Source organism: Sceloporus occidentalis, unplaced genomic scaffold (assembly GCF_023333645.1).
Source record: "Sceloporus occidentalis isolate IW3139 unplaced genomic scaffold, rSceOcc1.0.p SCAF_1, whole genome shotgun sequence".
In the NCBI taxonomy this organism is placed as follows: domain Eukaryota; kingdom Metazoa; phylum Chordata; class Lepidosauria; order Squamata; family Phrynosomatidae; genus Sceloporus; species Sceloporus occidentalis.
In genome coordinates this window covers 224,256,184-224,278,953 of record NW_028316981.1, presented here as the reverse complement: position 1 = coordinate 224,278,953, position 22,770 = coordinate 224,256,184, and the positions used below count along the sequence as shown (strand labels likewise).

At 40.0% G+C, this 22,770-nt stretch overlaps 1 protein-coding gene across 1 annotated transcript in view; it reads right to left on the bottom strand.

Annotated features, from left to right (window-relative positions):
* The window catches only part of VANGL1 (VANGL planar cell polarity protein 1), a 62,501-nt gene that overhangs the window by 4,125 nt on the left and 35,606 nt on the right, over window positions 1-22,770 (bottom strand). Inside the window, exons 5-7 of the mRNA XM_089489191.1 lie at window positions 9,327-9,460; window positions 5,150-5,282; window positions 1,448-1,682 (exon numbers count right to left, since the gene is read on the bottom strand). Of these exons, the coding sequence (XP_089345317.1) occupies window positions 1,448-1,682; window positions 5,150-5,282; window positions 9,327-9,460 (502 nt within the window). The remainder of the gene's footprint in view (window positions 1-1,447; window positions 1,683-5,149; window positions 5,283-9,326; window positions 9,461-22,770) is intronic.

Here is a 22,770-nt window from a genome sequence, read left to right as displayed (position 1 = left end):
TTGGGTGCTTTGTCGATACCACTTATATTTTATTCAATACAAACTCTGGGGTGGGGCAAGGAAACTCTGCCAGAATGCTTGATGCCAAGCTTGTTCAGCCCTCTCACACAGCTATGAGGAGGCAGAGGTAATGAAATGTTCACCTGCACACTCAAACCACTAGGAAGCAGCAGGCAGGGGAAAAGCAGGAAAAGTGTGTCTATTCCACTGTGTGAACAACAAAATACTGTAGAAATAGGATGACTGTACATGAGAATGTATGTAACTCCAACCTCCACACAAGGAGCACAGCCTTCTAGGGAGCTCTGGAAGTGAGGATGTGTTTGCCTGTGCCCACGCAATGAGGAAAGATGGAGCTCACATCTACCCAGGAACCATGTCAACTGGGGGGAAAAACAGCCTGCAACAGCTCTCCCACAATGCCTGGCTTTGAAGAAGAATTCCCTCAGAGATAAGCAATTCAGCCCAGTTATCTGAATAATCATGTTGGGCTGCCTTCACCAGCTAACAAAGTTATTCAGAGAACTTCTCTCTCCCTCACTTTCTGAAGGAATCCTTATAAAAAGGGACCAGAAGGTCAGAGGCCATTCTGGAGAAGCCAGCTGGCTTTTGTCCCACTACAGCATTTGCTTTCCAGAACAATTGCTTGTGGGAGAGTTGGCCCTGGCTGCAATCTTTGCTAGTCTCTCTAATTTAGTTTAGTTTTGCTAGACTTTAGGAAGTTCCAGTAACTGGGAAAGTCACAGAACCTTGGGGACCCTTATTTAGCTCTTCCCTTCTGATTTCTGAGATGGTCACCAGGCAGTGCCCACACACTTGCTAATATCTTTGCAAGGTAAGATTAGGGTGGAGATTTTCTTTTCTTCCTCTTCTTTTTATGAAGATTTTTCAAGGCACTGAATTCTTAACTCAGGCCTGGCATGCATAAACCCTGTGTTGTATTGTGGCAACCCTAAGGCAACCCTATCATGGGATTTTCTTTGTAAGATTTGTTCAGAAGAGGTTTGCCATTGCCTTCCCCTGAGGCTGAGAGCATGTGACTTGACCGAGGTTACCCAGTGGGTTTATGTGGTTGAGCTAGGAACTGAACCCTGATCTCCAGAGTCGTAGTCCAGCACTCACATCACTACTCCACGCTGGCTCCCATATAAACCCTACAAGGGTCTTTATCTTCCAGGAGACTAGAACTAGATGAGACAGCAGTTTTTCTGAACCTTGGCCCTTTTTGATATGTCCCTGATTGCCTTACTGAGGAGGTGTGCAGCAGAGTGCCCCCCACCCCACTGGAGATGCTTGCCCCTGCAATGTGTGGTGGGTGTTGGGGCAAGGATGCAATAGAGTGGGCAAGATCCATGGAAGCAGCCCCACTCTACCCTCGCCCATGACTGGAATGATATGAGGGTGGAACCCCAATCAGAGTCACACAGCTAATTTTCTCTTTCTTTACCTTTGGTGTCATGTTGTTGGCAATACAAAAAGCCAAATGTTGCAAGATGCTCTCCATGGTGTGGTAGGGCTGTTGCCGGGTAGTCCGTAGGTACTTCTGCAGCACTCTTGCCATAGATGGGAAGATGGCCTGAGCTGCTTCTCGGGCATCCATCACTTCTCCTGGGGTTTTCTGCTGTTCCTCTGCCTGCAGGCGCTTAATGTGGGTGAATGCTTCTTCAACTGCTACCACAAGCCTACATACCAAGGAACCAGAAGAGGCATCACAACCAGGACTACCACACCACAACAACTGATTCAGTAAACCTCTTCTCATTGGTTCTAGCAATTCAATTCACTCTATTTGGAAAGAAAAGATAGCCCAACCTCTTCCAAAATGATTTGGACTGTTAATTTCAAATCCCCGGTTAATGTTCAATGTTCATCAACACTCATACTTTGTAGGGTACTATTATATCTACAAACAAGAAATTTTGAGAGGTATACAAATTAGGCCAGCAAGTAAAATTTAGCAGCATTTTCAGTGCACATTTCCCAACACTTCAGCAAATATTAACTGTCCTGGTTTGGCATAGACAGTCCAGATTAATCCTAAATCATTTCACTTTAGGATGAAGGACTTCTCTACAAGTTAATAGAGTTTTGCATTCCTGTGTTCAAATACATAGGAATCTGGAGTTGGTAAACATTGCTTTAATTCTGATTTCAATGATTCATATGAGAATAACCAGGTATCAATTCCTATTATGGCCAGCAAGCCTCAGGTACAACATGAGTGGGCATGATAGTTATGAATGATGGAAAGGGACCACATTTCCTCTTTTGTTGGTTGAGAGATCTTTTACAGCAATGCTCAAAATATGTGGCAAAAAGTTTCTTAATAAAGTCCACATCTTCCAAGCTTTCTTCCACTTTTAGACATGAAAAGCACTTTCCCTCCAGTCACCTAAAACAGTATCTATGAGAGTCAAAGCAAAGATAGGTGGGTTAGATCCTTTTGTGTAATTCAAGCACCAGTTTGCGGAATTACAGTCTGCAAAGTTAGACACAGCAAAGGCAATGGATTTCAGCCACTTCGAACTCATCCAATTTTGTGCAGGGTCATGCTGTGACTCTGCTACTTCTGGAGGATGTGTGGCTGGGAGGAGGAGAAGAGAAGAGATCCCTATAAAATGGGACAAGTATAGAAACTGCTGATATGCTTGCATTGGCTACTACCTGCAGTGGGAAGTGGGAAACAGCCAAGTAATGTGGCAATTCTATTCCTCTCAAGCGTTTGGGGTAAACTGTCCTGTGATGTTGTTGAGTGAGAGAGGACAAGGTGCTGAGTGCAAGCACAAGTCTCCTCTCCAGATTGGGCACTGCTCTCTGGTAGTTCCTCTCCACCACCAAATAAAAGAAACCAAAGCTCAAACTGATAATTCTTATAATCCTGAGAGGATAACACTAGATTAATGCTAAAAGCTGCCACATGGCAACAACTGTAACAGATCACCATAATAATGTTAATAGTCTCCTCTAATGGGGAGAGCTACAGCTGCATTGGGTCCCCTTCCCTTGCAGTCCCAGCAGGTTTTCTCAAGGGGTTTATTTTAGCTTTCTAAGTCCACCCACCAGGAGCCTTTGCTAACCACCGCTGGTGTTTTGAGCAGCTGAGCAAACAAACTCTGCAAGACAGCTCCTAGTCAATGGAAGAGAAGGACTGCAAGCGACCGTAGCTGGGTGCTGCAAACAAAGTGAAGGAAAGACATCAAACAGAAGAAAAATGACTAATGAGTCCCTAAGTGCAGTAGGCTGTTCTTTCTCTCTCTTTTTCAAGGAGCTATATACACAGGTGTTGCTCAATAAAGAAACTACTTAGAGAATATATGCTGACTCTGAATTCCAGTTGGAGGCATAGGAATGAATCTCCCATCTTTTAAAATTATTGTGGCAGCACAAAGCAGTAGCAGCACAAAGAAACTGGATCAGGATGAAAGCATGGGGCACAACGCTCCTGATGCCATTTTCTGATCTAACTGCTCCCAATTATGTGATGTAAAGCCCCCCACAGCACTGCTGTCAACCTGATCTAACAGGGAGATCTGACTACAGATCTCTATTTCATCTAATTTTAGATCACAAAGGATCAAATTATATGTTACAATAAGCATGGGAACACTTTTCTTCAGTTGTACAAGCCTACAGTCTGCACCATATAACAGTTTTCTATCAAAAAGGTCCTGCCCAAAATCTCGTTCACCTTGAAGGTTCTGTCCACAGTAACCAAGATTTTCTAGGAGCAAAAAAGTAACCCAGGGTTCAGATTTTCAGTGGGAACTGACCTGAAACAGTAATCTGTTTTTATGTTTTAATGATAATTTTGCTTTTTATCCTATATTTTATAATTGTATGCAAACTGGAAGGTGGGATAAAAATTGAATCCAAGGAATACTAATATTAAATTAGTTCCAAAGGAATTAAGCCAGAAGTAACTCTTTTGCTATCTAGATGGCATGTAGCTATAGAACTATTGCAGAGAATACAGTCAGGGAGATGGTATTCTCTGCAGCTCAGCCCTGGATTTCCCATTATTTGGCGGTGGCACAAAACTGCTCCACCTAGACACATCGTCAAATGTTGTTTACTGCCTAAATTCAGGCTCTCTTGCAAGAAGACTTTTTATTTGGCAGTCAGTAAAACCTACGACTCAGAAGCTGAACACGTTGCTGGGCAGAAGGAATCTTTGGCCATCTAAAGGAGGACCTATATAACACAATGAAATGTCAGCAGAAAACAGCTAATAAGGATTCAGTGTGGTGTGGCACTGAAATAGCATATTGGAGAGACTTTGAGAAGGAAAATGTGCCTCACTTTCTTCACTATGAACTGGCTGCTGGCCATGTCCCATCCTAACCCTAGCCTACCCCTCGGGATAGGGAGATTCTTGCCTTTCATCATTTCCTTGTGTGCTCCCACACCCTGGAGATGTGCTGAAGTGAATGTGACATCAGTCTGCAAGGAGAACTTTCCCTTTTCACCCAAGGCTTGGGGAGCTAAGGTGAGTGTTGTCATTTGCCAGGTCAGCCATCCAAGCTATTATACAGCCGAGCCATCAGTTCTTCTATAATCTCAGCCGCCATTTTGAATCCATAGCAATTTTCATAATTTCACCTTGCTTTGCACAGGCCTCTCTCAGTTTTTTCTTCCCCATTTAGAAATTCACCATACATTTACTGAGGTGTATATGTGGGCTGTGTGTGTATACAGTAGCTACCTGTGAGACTATGGAGATTATCACATCAGGGCCAATTCCACCACAATCGCTCTATTGGAAGATAATGGAAGCATAGCACTATGGTAGAATCATAGAGTTGAAAGAGACCACAAGGGCCATACAGTCCAACCCTCTGCTATGCAGGAATTCTAAATCAAAGCATCCCTGAGGGAGTTTGTTCCACTGTCGAACAGCTCTTACTGTCAGGAAGTTGAAGTCACCCATTACTACTACATCTCTCTGAATGTGTGGCCATCTGTTCTAGAAAGGCATCATCCAATTCCTCCATCTGACTTGGGGGTCTGTAGTAGACTCCCACAATAACATCCCTGTTGTTTCCCTCCCCTTTATTTTTTGTCCAGATGCTCTCCACCTGGCTTCCCACTCCCATTCCAGATCAGTTAGGAATGGCTTCCACTCCAGGGGTTGGCCTATAATTTTTTTTACCTTGCTCGCCGTTTTCTAACCCTTCGCTCGTAATCAGCTTCTTCATAATAGAGTTCGTTGTGACTAGAATCCCTGCGATGAGCTGCAGCAGCAATCATGGCTCTGGACTGCCCAGCAGCATTGTTATCTGGCCCTTTGAGGAGAAATATAAGGAAAGAGTGATGGTTAGAAAAAAATAAGTGTTTTGAAAGTGCCATCAATGGCAGATAACTAGACAAAACAACAACAATATAACATCCTAATGCTACATTCCACATGCCCCATAATTCCCAAAAGAACTAAAGCCCATTCCCTGCACAATTATTCCCTGGAGTGCAGCTGTCAGTCAGGGGTATGGTTTTTCTGACACACCCAGAAGGGATCCTCAGCAGAGGGAATAGTAAACAGGTAAAAGCTGTCTAGATGTATGTCTCACATAAAAACCACAACATCAAAAGGGAGTAAGAACAGTCCATTCTACAAAAATGTAAATTACTACACAAAACAACATTGAGTGAACACACAGAGGCAGAGGACAGATACATCGAGGTGCTACTTACCATCTGCTAAATATATTTTCAGTTTGGCCACAAGGGCAGCTGGAACACATGGCAATTCAGCAACAAGAAAGAAGGAGCATGAAACAGGGAGACAGGGAAACCAGGCAGGAAGGGGGGGGGGGGAGATTCAAAGGAAACAAAAACAAAGACAGAAAATAAGAACATCAAGTGACATAAGACAATGGACAAAAAACAAAGCACTGCCAGACATGATAAAATGACGTACCAAAAGCAGAACAAGAGATTTTTTGGACAAAGCAAGATGGCCCCTACCAGAAATACAGAACATGTGGAATTGAATTCTTCTGACTCAGGCCCATGCCTACACTGAACAACATCAATGGTTTTCCATCCCTCCTGCTCGATATCCCCCCTCCCCGTGTTTAGTGGAAATATTACAGATGAGATCCAGGATCTTCCGTATACAAAGCCTGCTCTCTACTAATACACTATACATTCCAGGTCATCCATGTTCTTCACTAAAGGGAAGAAGCATGTACAGTGCACCCGCATCATACATGACTTTCGGCTTACACTGAAAGCCGCACAGTGGAAAAGGCAATGGTGCGCTACACCATGCCGCATGCACACGCCCCATTGTTTTCAAGGGTATTTCTGCTGGGGCGGGGGGGGGGGGCTGTAAGGGAAGAATGCACTGTACTGCTCTAATTCATTCTGAAAAGTGGTTTTAAATTCCATTAATACAGCTAGCAGCCCTGAACCAGCATGCTGCTTTTTTTTGCTCTCAGTGGAGGGATCTTGGTCTGTATTAGTGGTTCCCAGACTTTGGTCCTCCAGAGGTTTCTGGACTGCAGCTCCCAGAATTCAGGACTGCTGGCCAAGCTGGCTAGGGCCTCTGGAAGATGAAGTCCAAAACACCTAGTCCAGATTTTAGGAATCACTGGTCTACATAATTGACCTATTACAAGCCTTACTTCCCTATGGTCCACTACACCAATTCCTTCCAGCCTAGAAGAGAACCAAATTCAGGAGAAAGGTGACTCAAGTGATTGAGCACAGAGAGATAACATGAGTGGGCTTTTACATCTTCCTACTGCATAGGGAGAAAGATGTAGGAAGGATCTGGCTCCTTTAATAGAATGTTTGGAGGTTTTAGTGTCTAATGGCCTTAGGAAAACTGAAAATATCCACAAGACAAAGTAATGAGTTTGCTACACTCAGAAAAATCCCGAAGTATGAAGAAGCAGAAAAATCAAAAGATTTGAACAGCAACAAACACAATGTGAATGTATAATTTCCATGCCTCTTGAAATGTTCAGGGCTGACATGTAAGAATACACTGGAATAACAAATATCATTATTTGGAGGTACATTATTTGAAGGATTTATTTAAGTACTTCTGGGTTCAGATTGAATGTCAAAGTCTTGTTTCTGTTCTTTTCATTTCTTTGAGGAAGGGGGAAAGAAGGAACATAAGGCTGCTCAGTTGCAGCTACAGTGAAATTGTGGATGTCTCCATTTCTATGGGCAGCTCTTACTTCCACTCCAAAAAGAAGGAGAGCCAGAAATAACCAAAAGTCAGGTTAAGTATGCAAAATGAATCAAAAGAAAAACTGTCCCCTGTCCAAGTGTGCCTTGGAAAACTACATTTCCCAAAGACCCAAAGCACAAAAGAGGGAGGAAAATGTAGGGAGAGAGGGAATGGGGTATATGTCTCCCACCTCCACATTTGCCTATCTCTGCTGTTCCTACTGCTGCTCCTTAGGAAAAGAGAGGTATTTCGGGGCAGAAAGGTACCAGTAACAGCTTTTAGGGACAGTGGACCTGCAGGAAAGATTGAGAATCAAGCAAATTTGGATTTTGAGCTGAGCTAGGACAAATGCAGGACTTCTTGCCCTTCCCATGGTGAGCTTTTATGGGCCTCCAAGATTCCTTTCAAAGTCTAAGTCTGGCAAACTTTGCCAGAATCTATAAAGGGAATTAATGTCCTTATCTTAACAGCTTATAGTATTCCTGAATGGGAATATCAGAACTGGGAGAAAGAGCATGGAGGAGATACTAGGAAACTGGAACAGCCATGCAACTCTTTATATTATACTCTCCTAACCTCTTTCTCAAGTATAGTACACTGGGCCCTTGGTATCCGCTGGGGTTTGTTTCCAGGACCCCCTGTGGGTACCAAAATCGTTGGTTGCTCAAGTGTCATTATATACAATGGCATAGTAAAATGGTGTCCGTTATATAAAATGACAAAATCAAGGTTCACTCTTTGGAATTTATTTATTTATTTTTGAATATTTTCAAGCCATGGATGTTTGAATCCGTGAATACAGACAGCCAACTGTATGCAAAAAATGAAGTGCTTGGGTGAATCTGAGCAATTTAGCACTTTGAACTGCAACAGGAAAAGCTCAGAAGGCTGTGTGTGTGTGTGTGTTGGGAGGGAGCTACAAGGTTCCTTTTCTAGCCAGGCTGAAGCCTCAAGCAAGACGCAAAACCCATCTTAGAGGCTGGATTCAAAGATATAGCCATGTCAGTCTGGAAAATCAGTCTGCAAAGGGACCTCGTAGCACCTTTGAGTGTAATTGAAAGAAAGAAGTTGGTAACATGAGCGTGTTCTGAGTGGAGAATCCAGAGACAGACCTGTATAAGTCATCTGTGTGAGAGAATGTCAATTCAAATTCAAAACTTTGGGGTACGGAAGTGGCAAGTACAGTTTTAACAACGGTCATTGGGGGACAAAGGCAGCAAGAAAGTTGCTGCCTGTAGCCAAAGACAGTAGAATCATAAAATCATACAGCTGGAAGAGACCCCCAAGGGCCACTCAGTCCAATCCCATTCTGCTATGCAGGAATACACTATCCAAGCACTTCCAACAGATGGTCATCCAGCTTCTGTTTAAAGACCTCCAAATAAGGAGACTCCACCGCCCTCCGAGGGAATGTCTTCCACTGTCAAACCGTTCTTACTGTCAAGATGATCCTCCTGTTCTCTGGGTCCTGTTCTCTGGAGCAGCAGAAAAAAGCTTGCTCCCTCCTCAATATGACATCCCTTCAAATACTTAAACAGGGCTATCATATCACCTCTTAACTTTCTTTTCTCCAAGCTGAACATACCCAGCTCTCTCCTCATAGGGCATGGTTTCCAGAGTAGGCAACCATATGGAATGAGTATTGGAATGTAGCGTGGGAAACAGAGTGTGGATACTCTGAATCATTCCAGGCCACAACAGTCCTTCCTTTTCTTGAAAAAGATAGTGGGTGACTGAAAAATTCAACAGGTGTAGTTTATTTGTCATAGAGCCAAGACAGCAAGAGTGAAAGAAAGATAATCAGAGAAAGAAAAAGTGAGAAAAAGAGGTTTTGCAGGGCTCACATATGCACATGTCTTGAGACATGCTCTCAGAAGCTCCTAATAGAGCTTCTGAGACTGCAGAGCATAACACAACATGAAGTGTGATAATGCTCTGTGTCTACCCGTTAGCATGACTCTCTCATCCTGTGAAAAATAATCTGTTATAAACCTCCAGGTTCCCTTACTGGAGTAGTCCTCCAAGAAAAGAAAGGGAGGGCTGCAGCATGACTTTCCTCTGCAACCAAAGATCCAGAAAGAGAAAGGGATTAAGGAAGCACAGCAGTTCGCAAACATTGCTACCAGCGTCTCCTCTTTAAACCTACCATCAACACTGTAGACCTTCAGGCCTGCCATGTGCTTCGCTGCCCGCGCTTTAGAAGCTGTTAACAACAGTGGGTTATAGACTGCAAAGTCTCTGTAGTAGTTTTCCAAGATAACTAAAGCAGCCCGCTGGATGCTGGAAAAGAGAAAGGGGAAGAAACATATTTTAAGGCGCATTTAATGGAAATGCCTCCACATAGGTGCCAGGAGCAGTTTCCATGGTTCCACTGTAGTCTGAGAGGCATAATTGACTGCAAATTAGGCTGTGGATCTCCATCTTTTTGAAGCTGCTGGGAAAATTAAGAAAGTGTAAGTTACATGCCCTCAGCTTCAGTTCTAATTCTAGTTTTGGCTTTATTCTTCTGATTGTAGCTCCCTAATTTTAAGTAGTGGTTTGAGCATTGAACTATGACTCTGGAGACCAGGGGTCTATTCTCAGCTCAGCCATGAAACCCACTGGGTGACCATGAGCAAGTCACACTCTCTCTGCCTCAGATGAAGGCAATAACAAACTTCCTCTGAACAAATATTGCCAAGAAAACCCCATAATAGGTTTGCCTTAGGGTCACCGTAAGTCAAAAATGTCTTGAAGGCTCATAACAAGAACAACAAAATGGGAGCCATCACAAAATGGTTGCTGGGGCAGCCATAGCAAGCCTCCCTACCTATACACAGAGAGATATTCCACAGGAAGGCAAACTTGTAATGCCAGAAGACAAGTAACATTCCTGAACACAAAGTGAAGGTGTGGTCTGAACCTCAGAATACATTTGGCCCTCCACATTTACGGCTTTGACTTTTGTGGATTTGATTAATATGTTGTCTCTAGGAATCTCAAGGTCCTCCAACACAATTTTGCCAGAAGCTGACCATAGAGTTGTGCTGGAGGACCTAGAAGTCCCTAGGGAAAGCACTTCTCTACGCATTTGTAGGTCCTCAAGCATAATTCTGTTATCACATTCTGGCAGATGTTGATCAAAGAGTTGCATTGGAAGATCTGTAGATTCCCAGAGAGGTGTTCTCTTAAGTAAAAAGAACAGTGTTTTTTTATTTGCGGGTTTTCCACCTTCACAGGGATCCTTCATCCCTAACCCCAGCCAATGTGGAGAGACCACTGTACCAAGAACCCTCTTTCAAACCATAGTTCTCTCTTTCTAAGGCAGTATTAGTCCCAAATCCCTTATCCTGGGACACAAAACCCACTCACTCCAGACACTAAACTCTCTCCCAATAAAATAAATGAAATAAATACATAAATAAACCCTGAGTCCACCCAACTACCCATGTATCTCCTCAGGTTCTCCTCAATTAGGTAGACTAAAGGCCTCCCTAATTTGTCCTACTGTTATCTACTCAACTATAAGGTGATCTCATGTATAAGACGAAGGCAGGTTTTGGGGCCAAAATTATGGATTTTGATATGACCCGTGGATAAGTCAATGGGAAAACTTAGGAGCAAATAACAAAAGATGTAAAACCAGTGTGGTGTAGTGGTTTGAGCAATGGACTACAACTCTGAAGACCAGGGTTCAATTCCCACCTGGCCACTGAAATCCACTGGAAGACCTTGGGCAAGTGATACTTTCTCAAATGCAGAGGAAGGCAACAGTAAACCTTCTGAACAAATCTTGCCAAAAAAAAAAATCCATGATAGAGTCACCATAAGTTGGAAGTGACTTAACAGCACACAACACACATACACACAACCAAGGATGTAAAGGACAAAGCAAAGGAAAATGATGCTGAAGAACTTAGAAAATTCTGGCAGGCATAAATGTTTGTGCTTACACTAAAGGAAGGGTGGATGAGACAAATAAAGGGGGTTGGTGCTTCTTTTAGGTTCTCCAAGGAAGGATTATGCTTCTACTTTTCACCAGGGGTTGGTTCCTTTTTTGATAAGGGTGACCTGTGAATAAGTCAACCCAGGTTGACTAATAGTGGACCCTTGTTATACGCTGGGGTTTGGTTCCAAGATCCCCCGTGGATAACAAAATCAGTGTATGCTCAAGTCCCATTAAATATAACGATAGAGCAAAATGGTGTCCCTTATAAAAAATGAAAAATCAAGGTTTGATATATGAAATTTATACTTTTTTTGAACATTTTCAAACCGTGGATGCTTGAATCCGTGTATAAAACATCTGCGTATATCCTTTTGAGGATCTGATTATTTGTGGTTTTGATAAATGTTCTCTCTTGGAATCTCTAAGTTTACCAGTGCAATTCTGCTGGAAAGTGACCATAGAGTTGTTCTGGAGAACCTAGAAGTTCCTAGAGAAAACACTTCTCTAGGCATTTCTAGGTCCTCCAGCAACATGCTACGATAAACCTCTGGAAGATGTTGACCATAGAGTTGCACTGGAGGACCTAGAGATTTCTACAGAGGTGTTCTATGGGGTAAAAATAATAGTAATTTTTATTTGTGGTTTTTCCATATTCACAGGGGTCCTTCAGCCCTAAAACCAGTAAATGTGGAGGGACCATTTTGGAAGTACTGAATAACTCTATCAGGGCAAACAAGACTATTAAAAGTACCAAAATTAAGGGAGTTGACTACAAACTCCGGGCATATGCCGATGACATGATTATAATTTTAGAAGACCCGAACAGTTGCATTGATCGTGTTTCAGGGGAACTGAATGAATTTGGATTTTTTTCAGGATTTAAGTTGAACAAAAGTAAATCTACATTGATAACAAAGAATATGAGAGTAGTTGAAGAAAAGGAATTGACATTAAAATCAGGAATTGAAGTTAAAAGAAAAGCAAAATATTTAGGTATCTGGTTAACAAATAAGAATATAGAACTATTTGAAAACAATTACAAAGTAGTATGGAAACAGATCATAAAGGACTTGCAAAGATGGAACAAGTTGGAACTGTCACTGTTAGGAAGAATAAATACTGTTAAAATGAATATACTGTCAAGAATTATGTATCTTTATCAAAATTTGCCCATTATCAATAACGACAAAATAATTTTGGCTTGGGAAAAGGAGATTAATAAATTTCTATGGAAAGGAAGGAGGGCAAGGATTAAAATTCAGGTACTACGGAAAAGAAAGGAACATGGGGGATGTGCCCTGTCGGATATGAAGCTATATTTTTGGGGCAGCCGGATTATTATGGCTGCAGGACTGGGTGAGATTAGAAAACACTAATCTACTAAACATTGAATCATCCAACATGAGATACGGATGGCATGGATACTTATGGTACCGTAAAGATTTGATTAATAAAGATTTCATATATCATTCAATTAGAAAGTCTTTGCTAAGAATATGGAAATTAATTAAACCAATGTTTTATATTAAAATACCGAATTGGGTCTCCGCTCAAGAAGCCTTGTTCAGTTGATGGGAAAAGAAACAAATTTGGTTAAGATATAAGGATCTAATTAAAAGGACGGAAAATGGGGGAATAGAGATAAAGACCAAAGAGGAATTGGAAAACTGTGGAATCAGTATTCAATGGTTTACATATTTGCAAATTAAATCCAAATTCAAGGAAGATTTATTAAATGATGGATTGGAGGCACATAAAAACGAATTAGACAAAATATTTTGGGATACAGATAAGGGAAAGATTTCCAAATTTTATAAATTATTGCTATCAAGAAACTTAGAACATGAAATGATAACCTCAAATATGACAAGATGGGCACAGGATGTGGGACATCCAATAATCTTAGAAAACTGGGAAAAAAGCATGGAAAAAAACAGCTAAATTCACGGTTGCACAAGATTTGAAAGAAAATCATTTGAAAGTTATGAACAGATGGTACCTGACGCCGGAAGGTTATATAAGATGTATAACACAAAGGAAAATAAATGTTAGGAGTGTGGTATGGTAAAGGGAAGTTATTATCATGTATGGTGGTCTTGTGTGAAAGTAAAATGTTTTTGGGAAAAAATACATGATACTATACAAAAAATAATAAGAGTTAAATATCCTATGACACCGGAACTCTATCTCCTTAATATGACCGCATTCATGGGGGCAGAGCCGGAAAAAAAAAACATTGGAAAACAATGCTATATTTTCTAACAGCGGCTAGGATACTCCTAGCTAAATAGTGGAAAGTTAAAAAATTACCTAATATAGATGAATGGATACAAAAGGTATTGGAAATCCAAGAAATGGACAAGCTAACTGCACTACTGAAGGATGAGGATTATGAAAGTAACATTTGGACACCTTTTGAAGAATATGTGAATAAGAAGTGGAATGTAAGATTGTATTGCATTATGTTGGAAATAAATGACGGATGTATAGAACGAGGGAAAGAATGTTTGAAACAGAAGATTATGCTGGTACATCAATACATTTGTAATATATAGCACAAGTTGATATAAAGAGAATGTATAAATTAATATAGAAGTGTTATGCAACGAAGAGTTATAACATAATAAGAGTTTAATAGTGATTGACAAAATGATTCGAATAGTGAGGATCAGCAAGGATGTATTTAGGCTCATTAATTATATTTCTATACTTAAGATCGGTAACGGATAAAGAAGATGATAATATTGGATTGATAGGATCTAGACTTAAGTTGTATATAACTATAATGTCAAGTAAGATAATGTAGTGATATGGAATTGCTGTAATATTATTTCAATCATATTGATTTGTTTGTTTTATATATATTGATAATAAAGATATTAACCCGGAAATGTGGAGGGACAACAGTATATAGTAATTACTCTCTTAGCACTCCCCTAGACTATTATATACATCATTATAGATACCGGTAGACCATTAAAGAACTCTGCCTCCCCTGCAACAGCCATGGTTGTCTAAAACCTCTCTCCCAAGAACCATCTTGAAGGTTCGTGCTTCTCCCAAGCTGCCCATCTCAATGGACAGTTGACATCTCATCAGCTGTGATGTAAACCTTCATTAAAATGTACTATACCTTTTAACTTTTTGTTATCTGGGAGGAAGGCTCTCATAAATGAAGAGAATCCCATTTATCACAGTCTTGTCCTGCCAAACATGTATAAAACTCTTCTGCTGTAATTCCAACACTGTTGGACACTGAGTGACCGTTCCAGCAAGACTATGCATTGGCACATTTCTATTTGCAAGATGCTCCAACCGCTCCCTACCCAGTTACCTCACATGCAACTTCTTGCAACTGGAAAGGGATGAGTTCTTTTTACGTTTAAAAGCAGCTCTCCCTGTGTGGATTGTGGGGAAGGACTGGGTACAGCAGCAACACTAAGTCAAGCTGTTTCAACCTCTCCCAGCCACCCATGCTCCCTCTATCCTACTCTAAACTATGCCCTATTCAGAGATGGTATTTGATCTAGCAATAGTGTCCTGTGTGTGAAAAGGAGTGTGAAATTAAATGCAGTAGGAACAGTTATCCCTTCTCACCTAGTTTTAGCTTTTGTTCTTTAGCTTATTATTAACTGTCCTTGAGTCGACCTCGACTCATAGTGACCCTGTGGAACACTTCTCCAGCACCACATCTCAAATGAACTGATTTTTCTTCTTATCCATCTTTTTCACTGTCCTGCTCTCACATCTATACATTGTGATGGGGAGCACATGGCTTGGACAATTCTAACTTTAGTGCTCAATTTATTCTTAAGGCTCTTTTCTAGCTCTTTCATGGCTGCCTTTCCAATTCTTTGGCCTGTTACAGACAGCCAAAATAAAGCTGCTTTGAGTCACAGTGGAGGTATGGTGTTTCAATGATGCATGTGTCCTAAGAGTCCAGAAGTCGCACCAAAGCAACGCTCCAGCCCTAAGGACTGGAACGTGGCTTTGGTGTGGCTTCTGATCTCTTAGGACACATGCATCATTGAAACACCATACCTCCACTATGACTCAAAGCAGCTTTATTTTGGCTGTCTGTAACAGGCCTTTGTTTTAGAATCATAGAATCCCTTAGTTTGGAAGACACCTCAAGAGGCCACTGACTTCAACCCATGACACGCAAGAACATATAGAATCAAAGCACCTCCAACAGATGGTTCCCCCCAGTCTCTGTTTAAAAACCTTCAAAGGAGACTGCACCATCCTCTAAGGGAGCATGTTCCACTGTCAAACAGCTCTTACTGTCAGGAAGTTCTTCCTAATGTTAATGTAGAATCCCTTTTCCTCTAGAATCCATTGTTCCAGGTCCTATTCTCTGGAGCAGCAGAAAACAAGCTTGCTCCATCCGCGATGTGACACCCTTTCAAATATTTAAATGAGGCTATCATATCACCTCTTACCTCTCTCTTCTCTAGGCTAAACATACCTAGCTCCTAAGCTGCTCCTCATGATTTCAAGAGCTTCCACCATTTTGGTCTCCCTCCTCTGGACATGCTCCAGCTTTTCAACATCCTTTTTGAATTGTGGTTGCACCGAATTGGGCACTGTATTATTGGTGAGGCCTGACCAAGGCAGACTAAAGTGATGCTATCACTCCCCTTGATCTAGACACTATACTTCCATTGATACAACCTTGAACCACATTAGCTTTTTTAGCTGCTGTATCATACTGTTGACTCATGTTCAACTTGCGGTCTATTAGGACTTATCTTTTTACTGCAGTCTCTGTTCTGAACAATGTTTGATCCAAGGTATAAGACATCACTAACCATCTTTTGAGGCAGGGGAGGATGCCTCACAACTACTTTAAACAAACTGAAAAACATCAATTACAGATGGTCAAACCCTGAGGGAATAACATGTTGGTTCAATAATAAAAGAATAAGAATAAATTCTCTTGAAAAAGCGAAGGATTTCCAAAGGCACCTGTCGCTGCAAGAACACGATTTAGATCAGGAACCACCCAGTGAAGAAGAAGAAATTAGCGGCAAGGAATTGCACAGTGACCCAGAGAGAGAGCACCTTCTTGACAATTTAAATTTGTCAAAAGAAAATCCTGAAGAAGCACCGGAAAACCTAATGAACTTGGATAACCAATTGATTCCTTTTCCCTCGGACTAAACAAAATGGTGCTGTGAGTTGTTTATACCCCCGTATCTTTCCCCCTCTTCCATTAGAGTAACGACCTTTTTTGTTTAAAACATATCTTATTTATTGTTAACAAGATGGTAAAAATTGCATCCTGGAATGTGGGTGGCTTAAATAAGGAGAGGAAAAGGAAGCAAATTTTCCATGTTTTGGAAAAAAGGAAATATGATATAATTTTTTTACAAGAAACTAAAATCCAAACGGGAGAACAAAAATATTTTAAAAACCCTAGATTGGGTAATTACTATGTTGCAACAATAAATAAAAGAAAGAGGGGATTGGTAACCTATGTTAATAAAAGGTACAAAACAAAGGTGATTGAAATAGACAAGGAAGGAAGATATCAGATTCTGGAGATAAATACCGGTTTGACAGTACTAATAGTGGTTAATATATATGGACCTCTAGAAAATAAAAAAGATTTTTTTCAAAACCTAAATGTAAAACTTATGACATATGGAGGCAATAATTTTATCCTGGCAGGAGACATTAATGGGGTTTTAGACCCCAGGAAAGACAGAAAGTCATTAAAAAAAATTAAGATTAGCCAGGGCTCTCTTCCAAAGACACGTCGGGACATAATAAAAGAACACGACTTGGTTGATGTATGGTCCTATAAAAATGGGGACAAAACCGGATATACATTTTACTCTGGTGCACATAAGTCCTGGTTGAGGATAGATTTATTCCTAATATCTAAAAGTTTGGCACTAAGAGTTAAAAATGTAGAAGTAGACTGTAAATCTTTGTCCGATCATAATTTGATAGACATGATACTACAGGAAAAGATTAATAATGATTTCATTTGGAGATTGCAAAAGGAGATTCTGGAAAATGAGCAATTCATAGGAAAAATGAGAAACGAGATTAAAGCATACTTTACAACAAATGATACAGGTGAAGTAAAGTCAAAGATAATCTGGGATGCAGGAAAGGCGGTTTTCAGAGGGATCCTGATTAAAAGAGCAGTAGAAATCAAAAAGAAAAAAGCTGAAGAAGAGAATAGGCTATCAGCGGCAGTTAAAGAAAAAGAACAGCAGATACATGAACATCCAGAGAGTAAAAAACTTTTAAGTGAATTAAAAATCTTGCAGAATCAGTTGCAAAGTAAAATTAACTCAGAAATAGCAAAAGACCTAAAAAGAACTAAACAGGTTCTTTTTGAAAACGGCAATAAGGTGGGAAAGTGGCTCGCAAAGAAATTGAGAAGAGAGAGAGACAAAGGGACCATTTCAAAAATTAAAAAAGGAAACAAAGGCCTGTTACAGACAGGCCAAAATAAAGCTGCTTCGAGTCACTTTGGAGATATGGTATTTCAATGATGCATGCATCCTAAGAGTCCAAAAGCCGCACCAAATCTGCACTCTGGTCCTTAGAACTGGCGCGTGGCTTTGGTGTGGCTTTTGGACTCTTAGGACGCATGCATCATTGAAATACCATACCTCCAAAGTGACTCGAAGCAGCTTTATTTTGGCCTGTCTGTAACAGGCCAAAATTATAACGTCTCAGGAGGAAATCCTCAAAGAGTTCAGGAACTATTATAAAGAGTTATATAAGGAGAAGAACCAAAATGGGGATGAAGATACCTTTATTAAGAAATATGTTAATGACAAAATTAACTTTAAACTCACTTTGGAACAAAGAGAAATCCTGAACAAAAAAATAACTAAACAAGAAATCATTTTGGCTATAGCTTCCTTGAAAGAAGGAAAATCTCCTGGAGAAGATGGTTTCTCATCTTCTTTTTATAAAAAATTTCAATCGGAATTACTAACACCCCTCTTAAATCTTTTTGGTTCTATAGAAAAAGAAGGGATTCCCCCATCATGGGAGAAAGCAGTTATCACGTTAATACCAAAAGAGGGGAAAGACCCCGAGTTGACATCGAGTTATCGGCCAATTAGTTTACTTAACACAGATTATAAAATATTTACCTCCATTCTGGCAGCGAGGTTAAAGAAAGTACTACCCCTGGTTTTAGGAACAGAACAGAACGGGTTCTTACCAGGAAGGCAGATACGTGATAATATTAGACCAATCCTGAACAGTATGGAATACTACCATGTTAATAATAATAAGAAATTTGCTCTTATAGCCCTTGACATGGAGAAAGCTTTTGATCATTTGAGATGGGATTTTTTGTTTGAAACAATGAAAATTATGGATTTGGGTAATAGTTTCATCAAATTGGTGCAACAGATATATTTCAGACAATCTGCCAGAGTAATAGTAAATGGGGAAAGATCATTAGAATTTCAGGTTAATAGAGGAGTCAGACAGGGGTGTCCGTTTTCTCCTTTGCTTTTTCTGTTAGCAATGGAGGTATTAATTTTAGCAATTAATAAAAATAAGATGATAAAGGGCTGTAAGAAAGGAAAGAATGAACTCAAAATGAGGGTTTTCACTGATGATGTGGCGTTATTAGTGGAGGACCCTCAATCCAGCATTGGGGTAATATGTAAGGAATTAAAGCTATTTGGAACATACTCAGGACTGAATATAAATAAGGAAAAGACAGTTATGTTAACAAAAAACATACCCTCAACGGAAGTAGAAATTATCACAAAGCTGTCTGGGTTCAAAGAGGGAAAAAAGATTAGATACCTGGGGATCTGGCTTTCGAAAGATAACTTACAGTTGTATGAAAATAATTGCTGTAAAATGTGGAAGGACGTTAGAGAGAATTTGAGCAGATGGAATACGTTTAATCTATCTCTGCTCGGTAGAATGGCATCCATAAAAATGTCTATCCTCCCAAAAATAATGTTTTTATTTCAGAATCTCCCCATTACGCTGGACGAGAAAATCTTTAGAGAGTGGGATAATGAACTGAAGAAATTTATATGGAAGGGACAAAAGCCTAGAGTAAATTGGACGGTACTGAAGGATGTCAAAACAAGAGGAGGATATGGCTTACCTGACCTAAAAACATACTATTGGGCCTGCTCCCTATTATGGATACAAACTTGGGTTAAGTTAGAAGATAAGGAAACATTAGAGCTAGAAGGAGAACAATTGAGGTTCGGTTGGCATGCTTTTATGTGCTATGGGAAGCTGGACCAAAATCGGGATTTTAACAACCATCCGATCAGAAAGGCACTTCTAGGAGTTTGGAATAGGGTCTTTAAACTCTTCTACTTTCACTTACCGACTTGGACCTCACCACAAGAGGCGTTTTTCGGAAGGTGGCACACCCAGGATAAATGGATAACATACAGGAACCTCATATTTACAGACACCCAGGGAACAATTGCTTTAAAACATTTAGACAAATTAAAAGAGGAGGGATTTGAGCTGACATGGTTCAATTATATTCAATTAGGTCAGACACTAAAAAGTGACTTAAAGAATAAAGGAATTGAAACTGAACATAATGAATTGGATAGAATCTTTTGGTAAACGGGGAAAAATAAAATTCGTAAATTTTACCAACTAATTTTGAAAAGAGCAATGGAACATATTACTGTAAAAGATTATATGATTAAGTGGTCGAGAGATTTGGATTTGTCAATAGATTATGAAGAATGGCAAAGAGCATGGGTGAGGACAGATAAGTTTACGGTGGCGCAAAGTCTCAAGGAAAATTATTTTAAGATAATTAACAGATGGTACATTACTCCGTGGAGGCTTAAAAAGATGTTCAAAACTAGCGAAGGTTTGTGTTGGAGATGTAATACAAAAAGAGGGACGTTGTATCATATGTGGTGGGGCTGCAATGCAATAAAAACATTCTGGAAGATTGTACATAACTCTTTACAAAGTATTTTACGATTTAAATTTTCAATGGACCCTAAATTATATTTACTGAACATTACCACATCCCTACAGGCGATTGAGACAAAATGTTGGAGAATAGTGCTATATCTTGTCACTGCAGCCAGGCTAGTAATAGCAAAACTGTGGAAATCTAAAGAGATCCCATCATGGGAAAGCTGGATGCTTAAAGTAATTGAATTGGGAGAATTGGACAGGATTTCCAGTGAGGTACAAAACAGGGACGGGAAGAAAAGGAAGGAACAGTGGGAAAAAGTGTTGCAACATATGAACGAAGAATGGGAAATAAATGTTCCATTGATTAGTATCTAAAAGGGGAAGAGTAATATATTTAGAATTAAGTTAACGTTTTAAGACAAACTTAAATTTTATTTATTGAATATCAGGATTGCATCTCACCATGGCACCTCTTTTTGACTCACAGTTAAATTATAGATTCGAGGAAAGAAAAACAAGATGAACCCGGAAACATGAAAAGCGGATATGCCGTTTACTTTTTGGGGGGGGAATTTCCTTTCCCCTAATATGGACTAAATAAAGATTCGGTAGTAACAGTCACATGTGGTTTTTTAAGGCAAATGTCAAGAACCAAGAGGTACTAAAGGAATCTTAGCAAATTGAATCTGGATACATTGTCACTTAGTCATTTAGTTATATTTCAGTACAGTACATTATTCTTAGAAACAATGTTCTATTTTGTGAAATTGTAACATATGTGATTAATATACTTAGTATCGTTTCTCTCTCTTTAATGGATAGTTAGTTATGTTAGGGATGACATGTCTTTCAATAAGGTCTACAATAGAAAGAGTACTAATTTATTCCAGACTAAGGTAGAAAGTTTTGACAGGAAGTCACAATGGTCCATCAATAGATAGGGAGAACAGAAGATACTATGTTTTCTTTTTTTCTCTCCTCTATATTTAGTTTTGCTGTTCCAGAAAGTCATGCAATTTGTATTAGTACAAGGGAGGAGAATGTTGTTGTTGTTTTTCACTATTTGTACATTCTGTTCTGCTGTTTTTATAAAAATTGAATAAAGAATATTAAAAAAAAAAAACTGTGAATGATTCCAATTGCCAGACTTGCTGCTGTTTCATGCAGACAAAAGTCATTTCCCTCTCGCCTCCCTTTGCCTTCTAAGAGAGAAAACAACTGAAATCATCAAGTAGAGAGGCGCAAGCCTTAATTACATGGATGGCACCAACGAGAAAACCAGAAAGGTCACAACAATTTGGAGAATGAGCACATGCTAGAAAGAGATCCCTGGGGCAGCATTACCAAATGTTTCTGCCCACATCAAGGGAAAGCACCACCCTTTGTATGTCAGCTTTGTTGGCTCCACACGAGGAACCATAAAGGAATGGGAGCCACACACACACACACACACACACACACACACACACACACACCCTTTCCTTCCCACGCAGGCCCACTGTTTATTTAAACAAGCATAACTGAGTGTAAATGAAGAAAAGAAATCAGGCCAGTGGAGGGGGGGGGGGGAACCCCAAAAGGGTTAAACTAATGAATGGAATGGCAAGAAAACAGGATTCCTGAATGTTGTGGTGTGTTACTGTTCTGTCATTTGGGCCACAAAAGGGACACTGTAGCTGGGATGGAGAACTGTGGAGGATATGAAATTTTCTGCCCGTGACCTTTGTGGGCTGCACAAACTGATGAAACCCAACCCAAACCCAATCTCAGACATGCCTTGTTGAAGTCCAGTTCTGGTTAGGAAAAAAAGTTGCATTTTTCAAAGTTAAAAAGTATGGAGAAAGGGGGAAGGCGTTTGCAACCTATTTAAAGAGTGAATCCCATCTTCCCAGCGAGTCAATTCACTCCGTCAGAAAAAGAGCAGTGTGAGGAGTTCAGAAGGGCCAACAAGGGTCACAAAAACAGCCGTTTGCCCATCCCTGCTTTGGCTCCTTCCTTCTGGTTTTTGGGTGGAGTATGTTCTACTTCAAAGAGCGTGGCGCAGCCTTTTTGCAGCACACATTGCATTCCCGAAGTCCCTCCAAGCTTATGTACTCATCAAGTGGGGTTTCTCTGGCCAGCTCAAACACGAGTCAGAAGAATGCAGGCACATTCATTTCAGATTTTCCTTGCCGTCAAAGGCAAGTGTTAGCCATGTTACGTATTATCAACAAAAAACTGAACGAATGTGTTGAAATTATAAGCTGACAAACTCGATTAGAGAAAGTTCATTAAATACTTTTAAGAAGGAATGGGAGTTGAGAATTAATTTTATGCTAAATTAATGGGGTGAAATAACATATTTTAGGTTTTGAAAAGTAGTAGCCTGAATGACAGAAATGTAGTTTATATACCTATCTAGATGAAGTAGAACAGTTTGATAATAACAACCATTAGCGGGTAAGTTGGAAGTCATTTGTTTTTTGCTTTTTTTCTGTTTTTTTCTGTATCAATTTGTGTGGTTTATTAATATATGTAGTATGCAGGTGTGTGTAGTTTGGTAGGTTATTGTAGTGTTGTCTTATAAGTTTATTTATTTGTGGAAAGTTTTTGTTTAATAGAGATATTTTAAAAAATGAGATCCCTTGGATTCAGATCTAGACTCCTTCTCCTTGTTCAGATCTCCTCTGTATTCACTGGATTTGTCTATCTTTGCACTAAGAAGTAAGGCTGACCAAGTTAGTGACACTGATTGATTAGATGATTCATCTGATCAGATTTT